Source organism: Pyrus communis, chromosome 5 (assembly GCF_041283825.1).
Source record: "Pyrus communis isolate YQ-2024b chromosome 5, ASM4128382v1, whole genome shotgun sequence".
Classification (NCBI taxonomy): Eukaryota; Viridiplantae; Streptophyta; class Magnoliopsida; order Rosales; family Rosaceae; genus Pyrus; species Pyrus communis.
In genome coordinates this window covers 1,831,826-1,846,778 of record NC_142569.1, presented here as the reverse complement: position 1 = coordinate 1,846,778, position 14,953 = coordinate 1,831,826, and the positions used below count along the sequence as shown (strand labels likewise).

Below are 14,953 nucleotides of genomic sequence, written 5' to 3'. Positions count from 1 at the left end.
AATGGTGGGTGAGAAAACAATCAATATGGCTAGGCCTCAGGTGCCTGTAAGTGCTTGTTGACAAGAGAAATTTTTTATTGTGACAGGAACAAGAGTGATATATCACATGTTATTATATAAAAAGTGAAAAGTTTAATTTTTTAACACACATATTCCATCATGGGAATTGTTATTGGCACTCCAAATTTATCATTTTACCTCCCAAACTTTTTATATTTAGAAAGAAAAATACACTTGTGAGAAGTGTAAAATGAGATTTTTGGAATGTCACTAACACTTCTCTTCCGCTATTTATACAATAACAAGTGATGTATCATCTCGTATTCGGATCACATTGAAAAATTTCTCGTCAACAACGCCCACTGGAGCGTGAGCTGTATTTGCCACGTTTCATGCATAAATCCCACTTGGCTTAATCATATTTGTTTAATAATTGGGTTAATTAATTTATGGATTCTTTAATTAAAGGTCTAACGGATTGGACTATATTTTAAATGATCCGATATGTATCGCGTGCGTGGGGACCGATACTGCTGGCTCATTGCTGTGTGGATTTTGTTTTAGATAAGCACGAGCTTTTGATCCATTCCATAGTTTCCAATAAAGTGTTCTCTCCAGCTTCCAAAAAAATAAAAAAAATATAAAAAATAAAGTGTTCTCTCCATTCCTCTAAAACACGAGGGATTTTTCAATATACTGAAAATAAAGTCCGATACACCGAAATATTTATTAAAAAAATTATAACTACTTATATTATGACACTTCGTATACCAGACTACGTTTCCGACACACTGAGAATCTCTCTTAGAACACCCCACATGCAAAAAGCTCACCAATAAAATGTCAGCATCCTATTACAAGGGTTGGTCTATGTAATACATTAAACTGACAAGAACTTCCATGCAACGAAAATGTTACTGTAATAATTGCACGTAATAACGTTTGAAATACTATCACAGTGATAGCATGGTGTAAGAAAGTTTATGTCGCTGCCCCATCATTTGTGAGGTTGTCCCACTGTTTTAGCAATTATCAATTATCTAGGATTTAGTTTATGGTAATCCATGTTTAATTGTTCAATAACTATAGCTTCACGCAGAATAAAACATGATCAAGCAATGCATAGGCACAAATCAACTTACACATACCGCCTACAAAATCATCAAAGCCACAACAAAAGAGAAGAACCTTTGGTGCAACTTCTCTTTTCTTTTCTTGAGGATGAACTTAATCTGGAACCACTCCCCAAATCCTTTCGAGGTTAAGTCTTCGCGGCGGGTCTCACCAACCCTAATCCGGAACCACTCCCCAAATGCTTGAAGTCTCTTGCTTCAAGATTATCATCGTGCCCTGCAAAGCCTGTTCCCCCTTTTGCCAAGTTCACCAAGTTCCTTTCTTTGCATCCCTTGCTGCAAACAAGGCAAACCTTATCTACAGCCATGAACTTATCAGCACATTTCTTACAAAACACATGCCCGCATGAACTAAGGGCCACGAGTGACAGCGTGTTGGTCAAGGTAACCTTGCAGCTCGGACAGATAAATGTCTTATCCAGAGATGAAGTTTTCTTCTCGTTAGTGTCTTCTGTGTAATACACAGAGAATAGGGACTTCAGCTTTAGTTTCTCATTTCCTTCTGGACAGACTGTGCTCATAGAGGGAGCATCTACTTTAACAGGAGCTGCCGGTGTAGCAGAAGGCAGCCAAAAGGCTTTCATTGTCCGAAGAGCCTCTTCTTCATAAGAAGTGACCTTCACACTGTTTGCCCCGTGGAAACCAGTCTTATCTTGGCTCCGGTTTCTATCATTGTATTGTGGAATTGCACCGTGGTTTTGCTGATCAAAAGCCTCAAGCTCTCTAGCTTTCTGCTGCATTAACCGATCATCTTCCTCGTTCTTTTCTTGCTTCTGCTGAGCAGTATGTGCAGCTAGCTTTCTGGCAAGTGGAAGAAACACCTTAAGCACAAACCACATAAATGATAAAATTTGAAGATATATTTAGGGGTGGCGAATGGCCCATTGCATACCCGTTTATTTAGGTACCATTACCAACAAGGTGTATTTCACCACCACCAGTACCAACACCACCATTACCACCTTGTTAGTGGTGGTACAAAATAAATGGGTACCTAACGGGTACCAGATTGCCACCCCTATTGATTACACCTCGGTGAAATTTTACTCCAGAGTTACTGAAAGGAAATACAACCAAAAGGCATCAAGCTCGGCCAAGCTCACATCTTCCATAGAATGCCTCATGGAAACCAAAATACAATCAAGAACAGCCAACTACAAAGCTCACAACCAGCAGAACGTTGAGCTTGATATAACCAAGCTTACATGCTCAAAATTAGTTTCAGTCCCAAAATTGGCTCCTTATAAAAATAACTGGGTTGAAAGTCCACTGAAGTCCCCCAAGGAATCCTAGAACCACTAGACTCCAGGGAATTCCCACTAAACCGATGAACCAGACTCCCCAGTTAAAAGCAATGTCATTTAGTAATGAGAACATAAAACTATACCACTAACCGAGCATATAAAGAAGAGCTATTTAAGGATTATGTTAGTCAAGAGGGGATCTCAAGGAACTAAAACTATAGATCCTTCATTTTCACTATTTCAATTAACATAGAATGTATTTCTCCGAATCTCTTTGATCCCGTAGAAGAAACCCACATTGAAGTAGTAATAAATAGTAACAAGAACATCAAGTGCTGATGTGACAACAAAACAGACTCAGGCATATTTGGACAAACCTTCTTCACCTAAAAATACCTAGTACAGAGACATAACGCACAGAAGGGCAGAATGTAATTCAAATGAGACACTCCTATGGCAACCTCCAAAAACGGTCATATAACTTATGTCTTATAAAGCTACATGGTTTATGAAGGGATTCAATACCAATGACACAAGAATTGTAAATGGCATTGAATTATGACCACCAAGCAAAATCCCACTTTCGAATCTGCGATTCAGTGCAGTCTGGGGCCTCACAGCTCGAAGCTCTCGAGTACACGGTGACATTCATATCATACTGAAACCTAAATCTTCTGCTCAAAAGCTCTCTCTGAGTCCCCAAATCTCACTCTCCCACATACAAATTCGTTTTATCACAGGACTCCCACTAAAACACAAAACTTAAGAAACCCAATACAGCCAGATTCACAGAAATAAAAGACACCAAATTGGACGATAACTATCGAAATTATGCAAAAAGGAGAGTTCGAGAAAGGAAGAAAAGTGGCATACACACCTGTGGATGTCCTTCTTCTGAGAAAGCAAGCACTCGAGAATGCATTCCTTGCAAAAGACGTGGCCTTTCTGGCAGCACATGGGGTCGATGAAGGGCTTGAGGCAGAGGCAGCAGGCGTCGAAGGGCTTGATGGAGTCCCTGCCGAGCCGCTCCCTCTGGGTTCCATAGCCGAGCTTCTTCTTCTCGTCGTAGGTGAAGAAAGCGAGGTCGTTGTTGTTCTTCGAGTGCCTCTGCGGCATCTTTTCGAATTGGATTAAAATCTACTCTTCTGATCGTGGATTTTAATTTTTCGGATTTTCGATTTGGGAATTTTGGGGATGGAAACCTAGCCCTAAATACTTTTTAATCCGATTTGGATTTCGGAATTTCATTAGCAACGCCATTTTAACGAATGTCGTGCACGTTAGCTTAAATTGCTATTTTATATGAAAATCGTATTTTGTCGTCTCAAGTTTTCGTTCAATTTTAAGTTCATTTAACGTGTTTCTAACAGTTTACGATTTATATTAAAATAAATTATAGTAATAATTTCTCAACTTTAATCAAATTGAAGTAATGATCCTTTAACTAAAAATTCATTATCATTGGTCTCTCAACTTATCAAAATGTGTAATTATAGTCATTTTCGTCAACTTCGTTAGAATTGTGTCAAAATAAGTAATGTTGGAATGACCATTGCTACAATTGAGGTTCCTCAACTCATCAAAACGTGTAGCGATGATCTTTTTCGTCAACTTCGTCAGAATTTTGTCAAAATGAGTTATGTTGGAAGGATCATTGCTACAATTTGGTTAAAATTGAGGAAACATTACTCCAATTGAGTTAAAGTTAAGGGGCCGTTTCTCCAGTTGAATTAAAGTTGAGAAACCAATAATAATGAATTTTTAGTTGAAGAATTATAACTACGTGTTTTGATAAATTGAGGAACCATTAAATAATAACTGACCCTAAATACAACTGACATCTCATAATTTAATGATCAACTTAACAACTTTCTGACGATTACACAAAATTAATACAACATCGTAAGTCATTGTATAAAATTAAAAAAAAAAAAAAAACTATAAGATGTTGTGTAGTTTAAAATTGGACGAAAAAGAAACAACAAGATAAATTAAAGACTACTTCTATTAATTTTTATTCTTAGAGGCAAGAATAAAAGTTGAGGCAGCCCCGACCCATTTTGCCAGAAAGCGTACCCAAAAATTGCCCAAAATTCACTTAAAATATTTGCGACCTCGACACTCTGTCTACTGAAAAAAAAAAAAGACACTCGTTGAATCCTTTTACCATCGTTCTTCTCAAATATTCCGATTATATCCCCATGGCTTCTCCCAGAAAGAGCCCGTTATCGGAACCCGGAGACCGCCAGTCCGCTGCGGCAATCGTAGTCCAACCGTCGTCCCCGCGCTACCCTCCCAGCGGGACCCCCACCTCCGGAGCCCAGCGACGGATCGGGATCGCCGTCGATCTCAGCGACGAGAGCGCCTTCGCTGTTAAATGGGCCGTCCAGAACTACCTCCGCCCCGGAGACGCCGTCATCCTCCTCCACGTCCGTCCCACCAGCGTCCTCTACGGCGCCGACTGGGGCGCCACCGACGTCTCCATCCCCGAGGACCAGGAGTCCCAGCAGAAGCTCGAGGACGATTTCGACAATTTCACCGTCACCAAGGCCAACGACCTCGCCAAGCCGCTCGAGGAGGCCAAGACGCCATACAAGATCCACATAGTCAAGGACCACGACATGAAGGAGCGGTTGTGTTTGGAGGTTGAGAGGCTTGGCCTCAGCGCCGTCGTGATGGGCAGCCGGGGATTCGGGGCTTCTAAGCGGACCTCCAAGGCCAGGCTCGGCAGTGTCAGTGACTACTGCGTGCAACACTGCGTTTGCCCTGTCATCGTCGTGAGGTTCTCCGATGACAAGGATGATGAAAACGACGCCGTAAAGCAAGGTAACTTTGACTGCCCCGTCGTGCCTGAGGAGGAGCCGGAGTTTCATGACGCTTTGCATAAAGGTTTGAACTTTGAGCTTTCTCTGCCATTTTTCTTTAATTCTTGATTATTACCATGCATTTGTTGTTAATCCTGCTTTAAATCCATCAAATTCCATAGTTAGTATTAGTACTGCGATTGTGCATTTGATTGGGAATCTGTGTTTGGAGATGATTAAAGGTTTGTCCTTGGTATGAGCTTCGGATTAATGTCTGATTAGTTGTTAATCCTGCTTTGAATTCTTGCTTTCCGAATTTTGTTTTACTCAAGTGGTCCAATTCTCTATCTAAGCCAGTGCAAATCCAAACGTTGGCAAAGTTGTGTGTTTCCTTTGTAACGTTTTATCTCTTTTGCCAAAAACATTGCGTTCAAGAATGAGAGCCGCCATAAAAGCCTTCTACTTTGCGTTGCGTTATTTAGACGGTTTCCTTTTTTTCGTCATTCTCTCTGAAGTAACATATTTGTTTAACATGTAATACACGTAAGTAGGAGGCAGTTTATTCTCTGAGAGCGATAAGTTGAAGTAGCTAAACACCTGGGTGGGTGGATGTGAGGCGAGGGCATGATCCACTTGCTTGTCGCCTTTGATGTTTCTTAAATGTAAATTGCAAATAATGGCTTCATCATTAACATTCCCTTTTAGATTTTGAGACATCGAGTTTAACGCTGTTTCAGCCTTCATTGTGTAATTTTAGCACCAATTTCACCTTTAAGGGCTTCAATTAGTACATGCATTTGACTTCTAGTAAAATATAACAGTTAGGTATTTGGATTCTCAAGTTTTCATTTGATTGTGTTTCTTGTAAGGAATAGTAATAGAAGTCTCTTTATTGGAAAGAGTTATAATGGTAGAAGGAATAGAAGTCTCTAGGATAAGGTTATAATTGATGTTTCATGGCATCAAATAAGCAAGTGTTTTCCCTTTTTGTTGGTATCTTCAATGTTAGTATATATCGGTTGCATGAACAGTATTTTTCACGGCGTTTATACTTTTGAAACAAACTAATGTTTTACAACCAACATTCCTAATAATCAATACTCGAAAACAAACACATGGATTAATAGGAGGAACCAGTGGTTTTTGTAGGAGCGTTCTTGCTAGTGCTTCATGTTTTCTATATGGATCCCTAATTCCCTACTACCATTCTTTAAAAATATTCAGGCAAATAAAATGGCAGATTGTAACTACTAGTTGTGCTGTCATGTTACGTGTAGGCTTGTATGTGTTATATCCTTGCTAGTGTTTTCAATGTGGATCCTTTACTACCATTCCTTCAATTGTTTGTGCTGCTATGTCGGTGATATACATTGGATTATCTGAAACCTGCTTTACTAGAAGTTTCTTCTAGTGGAAACTGAGGATTTAAGAACGCTGAACAAAAAGGGGTTCATGATGGTTTTAGGTTGGTGTTTGATGAGTGATTGAGTCTTACCCGGCATGCCATATGCTTTGCATTGTGACAATCCTATTTGCATGATACTTTGATTTGAGTCCTGTTAACCCTAGAATTAGTTATGAATAGTCAACGATAAGTGTTTTGTAAGTGCTGACACTTGTAAGGTTCCTTCCAAGATAGCTAGGTCGTTTGCACTGTAGGGTCTTTAGGCATCATGATTGAATGTGCACTCCACACTTGTGTCGCTCGGCTGGATGAGTCCATGTAGTAGGTTGTTTCTTCAGAATACTAATGTCCATGTGGTATTGAATTATCTGGTCAAATGTTTCTTCATGCTCAGTACCAAACATAAGTCTTGTGCAGAAGGATTAAGTCAACTCTGGAGTTCAATGATAATCTGGACATCCATCCTTTATTTGTTGGCAATTATTCTCGAGCCAATGGTTTTGAACTATGTATATAAGTTCATCTTGTATTCATCTTGTTAGAGCTTTTTTCGTAAGTTTTATATGGTTTACCTCTCTCTCAACGATTCAGTTGGAAATTGACATCGAATTAATGCCTTGCAGATGCCGATAAGGCGCACTGAACAACAGATGGAGATGCTGGACGAGCTTTCAGATGATGTTGATCAAATACTCCCGGTTCATGTGTAATCACCTTGTATGGAAAAAGTGTGGCGGTACTACTGAGTCTCTGTTTTTGCTTTCTTTTATTCCGGTCTGGCGGGTACTGAATCTACTGATCGTTGTTTTAACCACCTTTTTACTGCATTCGCATGGTTTATGATGCTCCGGGATGATGAATAATGGATGAGTGTCTTTCTTCTTCCTTTCAGCATTCTGCATGTACAAAGCCTGCACTTTCATCTTGTTGCATGAGTTTTGATTAAAAATAAAATAAAATAAAAAACTAAAAGCTGGCCACCCATATCTAATTGTTGGGCCTTTTGCGGGCTTCATAAGGTGAAATGCGAATTTAGGCCCATACTTTGGTGATGTAAGTAAAGTCAAGACAGACGTGTGGTGTTAATTAATTGAAATCTTATAATTTAAGGGATTGAGATTCATTCTGGATTTCTGTGTTTGGAGCTTGTAGAGTGAGAGATTCGGACCACTCAATTTCAATTCTACAGCCCTCATCTCACTGGTCGACTTCACAAGAACCTAAGAACTTGAACGGCCCAAATTTCCTTCTCTTTCTCTTGAATGTTCTGGATCTTTCGTTCTGCGGATTCCGAACAAAGAAGTTCGGAGTGAACATCCCGTAATTTAAGTATACAACCTACTTGATGTGTCATAATTTAGAATATAAAAGTAGTATTATAACATGAGTGGTGGACATCCCCAACATAAAACAGTCGCACCAAAAATATTACTCATAATCGTAAAAGAGACGATCCAACATAAACCCTAAATATCACACATCTCGAGGTGTTCAACTTTTGAAATGGATTCACCACACAACCACATTGTCTCCCTCTGCAAGTAGAAGCAAAGAATTTCGATTTTCACCACAAAACAAATCCCCAAGGACGCTCTCTGCCCCTTTCTTGATCCCTTATTTCTTTTCATTACATCTTAATTTTTGTTTATTAGCTTTCTTAATAATCACTAATCAACTTGCAATTAAAATACTATATTGCTAAATCATGATTTATGGTACGCACGTGGTCATGTTCCATGATTTGGCCCCATCGCCCTCCCGTGATTAAGTTTACAGATACTATATTGTTAAAATTTATCACGCAAGAAGCTTCTATTTGACAATATTATCACTTTATGTATACATCATAAACATTGATAGGTCGAAACAACGTCATTGAAAACGTAAATAATTGCAAAAGAGAATCTTCCATGTGTAGTAAATTACTCAACAGGAAGCAATTTTGTATGCCTCTCTCACATCTAGTAACAACCTGCTTAGATCAAACCTTCCCAATTAAAAAATATATCAGTAAAATTGGATTGGAGTTAAGGGTGCTAAAGTTAAGCACTGGTCCACTTGTAAGGTCAAATCATATTTTTCTTTTTCTTGTTCCAGGATGCTGGAAATTTATGACAGAGTTTTCAAAATTAGAATACTTGTGGTTCATGCAATTTATATTATATCTAAAAGTTGAGCGTCTCACTCATTACGTTATACAGGGATATATTTTGGTGATACGGTAGTATTTTTCAAGTATTATGTAAAGTTATTCAAGGCTCAACCAAATAAACCGCTAATCACGCCCACAATTACCCCAAGTATGTACAATAACTTTCATGCATCAGAGATGTTATTGTGACTTTGTTCTAAGTTCATCGCATACTATTATGAGAATTAACTTTTTAACGTGACACTTCGTAATTAGCCTAAGATACTCACAAATGAAATCGTTATCTCACGGAAGTTATTCTCCCTAATACGATGTACGAAAGTTATTTTTTCTGCCATTAAATTGAATAATTAAGAGAAAACTCAATGATAAACTTAAAATCTTAAGAGAGTATTGAAAGTTGAAATGGAAGTACGGAATGTAAGAATAACGGAAATCATTCCCCAGTGTGCACCGATGGAAATGAAGTTGGCTACTTGCAGAAGTTTATGCACAAAACAGATCAAATTGTGCACCGATGGAAATGAAGTTAGTCAATTAATCTGGTCACCTGGGTTCCCTTCTGGCTGTTGATCTGGAAATGTTCACGCTTTCACTTAATCGTTCTTCCCTACTGCTCGAAGAAGTTGAAGACACAGGCGGAGGAGGCTTACACGACCATGGAACAACTTGGTTTTCTTCATCTTCTTCCGCACCGTCCTGCCCTTCTTCTTCATCGTCGTCGTCTTCGTGATGATTTCCTTCATTATTATTGACACAACTCTCGCAAACAGAAACAGTAGGGCAGAGCTTGAGACCGGAGCCGATCCAGGGGGTCGGAGATTGGCAGACATGGCAGAGCAGAGTTCTTGAATGCTTGGCCACCAGAAAGTTTGCACCGTGAACTTTGACGTCGCAGTCCCAGCAGAGGCTTGCTTGATCGGAATCGCAGTGCACTTGTGCTGCAGAGTCACACAGATCGCACTTCTTCATCTCTCTCTATGTTGTTAAGCCCCTGGTGGCTCTGTGTGTGTGTGTGTGTATATATATGTAAGGGAAGAAGCTGAAAACATATGATGCAGGGCAAGTTGCAGCTATTTGTATTAAAAACCAGCTCTGGTTTTTCCTTTTTTTTTTAAAAAAAAAAAAAAGGGAAGAATTATTTTCTTTTCTTCTGAGCTGGGAAGGATGCACCGATCATCCTCACTCCTTAAGTTTATGAGGCAAGTTTATTGACTAAACTGCTAAAGAATACTAGATAAAAAGTATTGGAAATTTTACTGGTAAAAAAGTAAGAACATTGAGGTTGCGTACAGATGAATAATAGATAAAAGTGCCTTCGTAGTGATTTGGTAGTACTTTATAATTAACGCTTGAGTAGTTTATTGGTACTCTTCTTTTGGAGGAATTTTTCAGTATGCTGAAAATCCGGCTTAGTACACCAAATATTATAATACAAATGATTGAATTTCTTTTTTCAAACATCCAACCATTTATATTATGATATCTAGCGTACCGGACCTCATTGCTATCATATTGAAAAATCTGTCATTTTGAGGCATTTTAGCAAGCAGCTTTAAATTTGTTTTAATACTTCAAAGTGACTTGTCCAAACATAGCATGAAAGAAAATTTCCATGACCTCTAATTAGTTGAGAAATGGTAAAATCGCTCCCACACACAAACAAGAAGTACAAATTTCCCCATGCAGGTGTGTGACTAATCCTAACACTTCTAATGAGAGTTTAATGATGAATGAGGGAATTATGTGCACTCAATCAGCACTCTTTTTACCCTAAAACCTAAATTTTTGCAGCACCAAACGGCACCAACCATGCAATGTAGATTGGGGCGGGGTCCCATAGAGAGGTCCACCCGCTGGGTCCAATTGGAGAAATCTGTGGTTGGTCGTGCATGAACCCAGTGCGCTCTGAATTTTGACAACAAAATTGATGCAAGATAAGATCGAGCCTCTCAAGTCTCAGTTTTATTTATTTAGACACTACAGGTGTCTAAATTCCAGTGAACTGGGTTATTTTGTGGATAAATTTCAAAGGGTTGCTGTCACACACATTGCTTTTCTTATTTTCGTTTTTCAATTCGGAAAGGGATCTTCTTCAGATCATTTCTATCAAATCTTACTAATCAACAAATTCAGATCTTTGAAATTTGATTCAGTGGCTAAAAATAGGAAGCATCTTTAAAAGTTATAATAACTTTAACCATTGGATCAAATTTTAAAAATCTGAATTTATTGATTGATAGGATTTGGTGAAAGAAATCCGGATCCCTTTCCTTTCAATCCCAATAAACCAAGTAGTTCTGTGAAATCTGTGGGATGGCTAGGTGAACCTACTAGCTTCCTGTATATGCATGTGTAGAAGACACAACTTGCTGAATTTGTTGGCGGATGGAGAATCACATGAGACTTGTAACTCAGGTAATTACAAGCAATGTCTTGACTGTGAGTCTTATGTTCGATCTCCTCTTTCAATAATTTCAATAAAAGATTTGCAACTAATATTATTTCCACCATTTCCCAAACTCAAAAATGGATGCAAACTGAGTTTGATCTCATTCTTTCATGCATGTCTTAAGCCTTTGAAAGAACTTAACTATTAGCTAAACTAATTGGTAGCTAACTACACGTCTAGAAGTTTCAAATAAAAATATATATATATATATATATATATATATATATATATATATTATACGGAACAAATGATTAACATTGTTTTTTTGGACTTAGTGGCCCGGGCTAATCCCATCCAGGCCCCGTAACCTCCTAATTCCGATTTCGGAAGAGTCCCATATTGTGGTCCACTATATGCCTAGGACATCCCATTTAAATTCTAAAGCATTCTCTCTCTTTTTTTGGCTGTTACAAAGAGGGCTCAAAGCTCAAGCCGCTAAACAAAGAAAGAAATCAACTTGAGGGGCTTACATAAACAGCCTGAGTTCTAGTAATCTTGAAAATATCATCTGGAAGTAAACCAACAATTGAAGAAGGAGGGTATCCAACATAATACAATTCAAGTACAAAGAAAAACTCAATCTTTGCCAAATCATCAACCACCATGTTCCTTTCCCTATAAATTTGACTTAAATCACATTGGTTAATTGAGAAACCAGGTGATGACAACCATATAACAAAGAAGTCAAGGGATGCAAATCATGCAAACAACTAATTTGAAGAGTGAAACTAAAACAGCAGTAAGAAAAGAGAGGAGTAACCTGTTTTATTATTATAAGCTACCCGAAATTACAAAACTAAGATGAGCAAGAAGAACAAAGAAATGAAAGAAACTGAAATTCCCACATAAGAGAGATCCTACATTTTATAATTTATTACATATCTAAAGCTACCACCAGTAATTCTTGAGAACTTTGCATCATGGCAGGGCTCAATCTGAACATGAGGGTGCAAAACTCCATCTCATCCAAGGCGCCATCACCGTCCAAATCACCTTCCTTGAGCATGCACATGATCTCCTCATCGCTCATGCCTTGCAATCCAAGCAATCCCGAGTTCTTCTTCAAGCTCTCAAATGTGATCACTCCCTTCTCTCCATCCGTCAACAACCGAAACCCTTTCGACAGCTCCTCCATAAACCCTTCTGCTCCCAATTTCTCAACCATGGCTGGAAAGAAATCTTCAAACACAATAACCCCATTTCGAAAAGCCATTGATTTAATTTCCAAGGTGAAAATTTGATGAAACGAATAAAGGCTAGGGTTTAATTCAGCGTAGATTATCCTATAGTTTGCCGGAGAAAATAAAGTTGGGGTTTTTGTGCGTCGGTTTTCAAATATTTTATGTGTGGAAAAGTGAGCTAGCGTGGGGTTTATATATTATCAGGGAAATTGAGTGAATTAATGGAGAAAATGAGGAAGATGTCGAGGAAAGAGGGAGTGCCGTGGATGACAACAAATTAAATTGTACAGATAACACGCCGGCATGATCGAAATTTGCTCTGCGTTATAGTTGGTGGGATGTTTCATTTCTGAGAGGCTTCTCTTTCCTCGAAATTACATGGGAAGGTCCAGAAAGTAAAGAGGGTCAGGTAGTCATGCATAGGGGTGGAAAAAATTCCCAAAAATCCTAAACCGAACCGAAAAAATCCCAATCCCAAACCAAAAATTTCCCAAACCGAAATTCCCGAAATTTTCGGGATGCTATCCCGAACCGATCCCAAAATTTTGGTATGGGATTCGGGATTGGCTTCTCAATATTTCGGGAATCCCATACCGAACCGAAAATATATAATGTTAATTATTATATATATATTTATACATATATATATATTATTCTTTTATAATTGATGCTAGTAGTTTCTAATTCATGCTCTGCAACCTGGAATGTCCAACACCTTGCATATTTTTCATGTTCTGTTTGATATTCATGTGGATTTTATTATTGCTGCTGCCATGGCTGATGATTTCAGAAGACTTGATTCTTTTGTCTCTCAACAGATTGCAAAAAGGGTTTAATTAATTTGAATTTTGACTATGATAAAAACAGTCAGACATGCCAATGTTCAATTAAATGGTAGTGTGAATGAAATGAAATTCCTAGTTCATGAATGTGTTCTTGAATTATATATTTGAAAAAAAATTCATAATTTCATATTTCAATTTGGGATTCCCGATTTGTCCCAAAATCCCGAAAATAGTTCGGGATTCCCGAAATTTGGGATTCCCGAAAATTTGGTTTGGGATTGGTCTTCAAATTCCCGTCCCAAAAATTTTGGTTTGGGATTCGGGATACTAATTTCGGTATGGTATCCCATACCGAACCACCCCTAGTCATGCATGGCAAGCAATTAAATAGCATTTTCCTGAAAAGATGAAACTTGGCATGCATGAGCTCTTTCCAAATCAGCATCTGACAGCTAGCAGACAGAATTTTGCCACATAATATCACTAATTTAGGTGGTAATTAGAATCACATAACAATGGTGTAATTACTTCATGCATTATAATATGCGTAAATGATTATAAAGTTGATGTTCTCACTTTTAGCATGTAATATCAACCATTTTTTTCTAATAGAAAACTTCGACAGTATAAGGAGAATAACGCATAATATCAACAAAAATTCACTCATATTATAAAAACATATTTTAGATTGCGATAAAAACATATTATAAAAATCTAGCCAAAACTAAAATGAAAAATAGATAATACATATGTCGTGTAGGAAAAAATTTTGGGAGTGATAATCTTCCGATGTCAAGTATTATAATATGAGTTGACAATAAAACTAATATTTTACAGACATATGGTATAACAATGATAAATAAATACATGTATATGTTGTCACATAAGTGAGTTGTAACGTCATGTGTCAATAGTTTGATAGTGACACCAATTATAACTTAATTATTTTTTATTGTTTCGTAAAGACACCAAATAATTTCTTGAATTGTGTAGTAGCATTCATCGTGTGGTAAGAGCGTCTTTTATTAAAGGGAGTTTTAACAAAACACTCCTGGTACTATTCACTTTTAACAAAAAAACCATATTTTTACCTTTTTTCTGGTACCATTCATTGTACCTTTATTTCATTTTTCATTAAAACTATAGTTTTTTTGGATTTTTCTTTAGTTTTCCTTTTACTAAAAGTATGATCATATAACACTTGTGTGGAGTTAAGTTCATTTTTCTTTTTCTTTAGTTTCTTTGCAAGTAATACCTTTTTTAATTAGGGTGTGATATTTACACACCCTTCTAATTTTTGCCCGTCGGATCGGATGAATTGAAGAAAATCAACGGATAGAAATTAACAAAGAATATGTAAGAAGTAACATAAGATGTGTGGATAGTACACCCCTTTTTAATTCTTTTCCCACAACCAAATTGAAATGGTAGAAGAGTATGTGGATTGGGTCCATATATAAACATGCACGTATACGAAAAGTAATTTACAGGACCAACCACGAAAGTTCAAAGCATTCCACGCATGTGCATTCACCTAACCAAAGTAAACAACAAGACGATGCCTAATGAGCAGTAGTTAATTTGGGATTTGTCAACATCTTTGAAGTTTTACCTGCCGAAAAAAGAAAGTATGAGTATGCAAAATTCCACGTAGTACCTCCCCAAAATTGCCTATCAATTTTGCTTTGAAAATTGATATGCGACGTTACGTACGTTCCAAGGGAGAAAGAGGCAGCACTTGCAAAATTGAGTACAGCCTTACAGCTATGAGTCCATTAAATTTTATTAACTACATTG

At 37.7% G+C, this 14,953-nt stretch overlaps 3 protein-coding genes and 1 pseudogene across 3 annotated transcripts; 1 reads left to right on the top strand and 3 right to left on the bottom strand.

Annotated features, from left to right (window-relative positions):
- Window positions 1-901: 901 nt before the first annotated feature.
- Window positions 902-3,652, bottom strand: LOC137725134 (E3 ubiquitin-protein ligase CSU1). Its single transcript, XM_068463723.2, has 2 exons — window positions 3,255-3,652; window positions 902-1,934 (listed from the first exon to the last, which is right to left on the bottom strand). Exons 1-2 carry the CDS (start codon window positions 3,491-3,493, stop codon window positions 1,262-1,264), a joined length of 912 nt encoding a protein of 303 aa, XP_068319824.2. The 5' UTR covers window positions 3,494-3,652; the 3' UTR covers window positions 902-1,261.
- Window positions 3,653-4,393: 741 nt separating this feature from the next.
- LOC137725136 (universal stress protein PHOS32) lies at window positions 4,394-7,477 on the top strand. The gene is made up of 2 exons (XM_068463725.2): window positions 4,394-5,266; window positions 7,210-7,477. Exons 1-2 carry the CDS (start codon window positions 4,579-4,581, stop codon window positions 7,227-7,229), a joined length of 708 nt encoding a protein of 235 aa, XP_068319826.2. The 5' UTR covers window positions 4,394-4,578; the 3' UTR covers window positions 7,230-7,477.
- A 1,600-nt stretch (window positions 7,478-9,077) lies between these two features.
- On the bottom strand, window positions 9,078-9,844 carry LOC137725137 (uncharacterized). Its single transcript, XM_068463726.2, has one exon. It carries the CDS (start codon window positions 9,708-9,710, stop codon window positions 9,285-9,287), a length of 426 nt encoding a protein of 141 aa, XP_068319827.2. The 5' UTR covers window positions 9,711-9,844; the 3' UTR covers window positions 9,078-9,284.
- Window positions 9,845-11,928: 2,084 nt separating this feature from the next.
- LOC137721741 (calcium-binding protein PBP1 pseudogene) lies at window positions 11,929-12,704 on the bottom strand (annotated as a pseudogene).
- Between the last annotated feature and the right edge of the window lie 2,249 nt (window positions 12,705-14,953).

Coding starts and splice junctions, on each gene's coding strand:
- LOC137725136 (XM_068463725.2), top strand. CDS start 4,579: ATGGCTTCTCCCAGAAAGAGCCCGTTATCGGAACCCGGAGACCGCCAG. Junction 5,267..7,209: donor TCATGACGCTTTGCATAAAG/GTTTGAACTTTG, acceptor AATGCCTTGCAG/ATGCCGATAAGGCGCACTGA.
- LOC137725137 (XM_068463726.2), bottom strand. CDS start 9,710: ATGAAGAAGTGCGATCTGTGTGACTCTGCAGCACAAGTGCACTGCGAT.
- LOC137725134 (XM_068463723.2), bottom strand. CDS start 3,493: ATGCCGCAGAGGCACTCGAAGAACAACAACGACCTCGCTTTCTTCACC. Junction 1,935..3,254: donor CAGAAGAAGGACATCCACAG/GTGTGTATGCCA, acceptor TCCACTTGCCAG/AAAGCTAGCTGCACATACTG.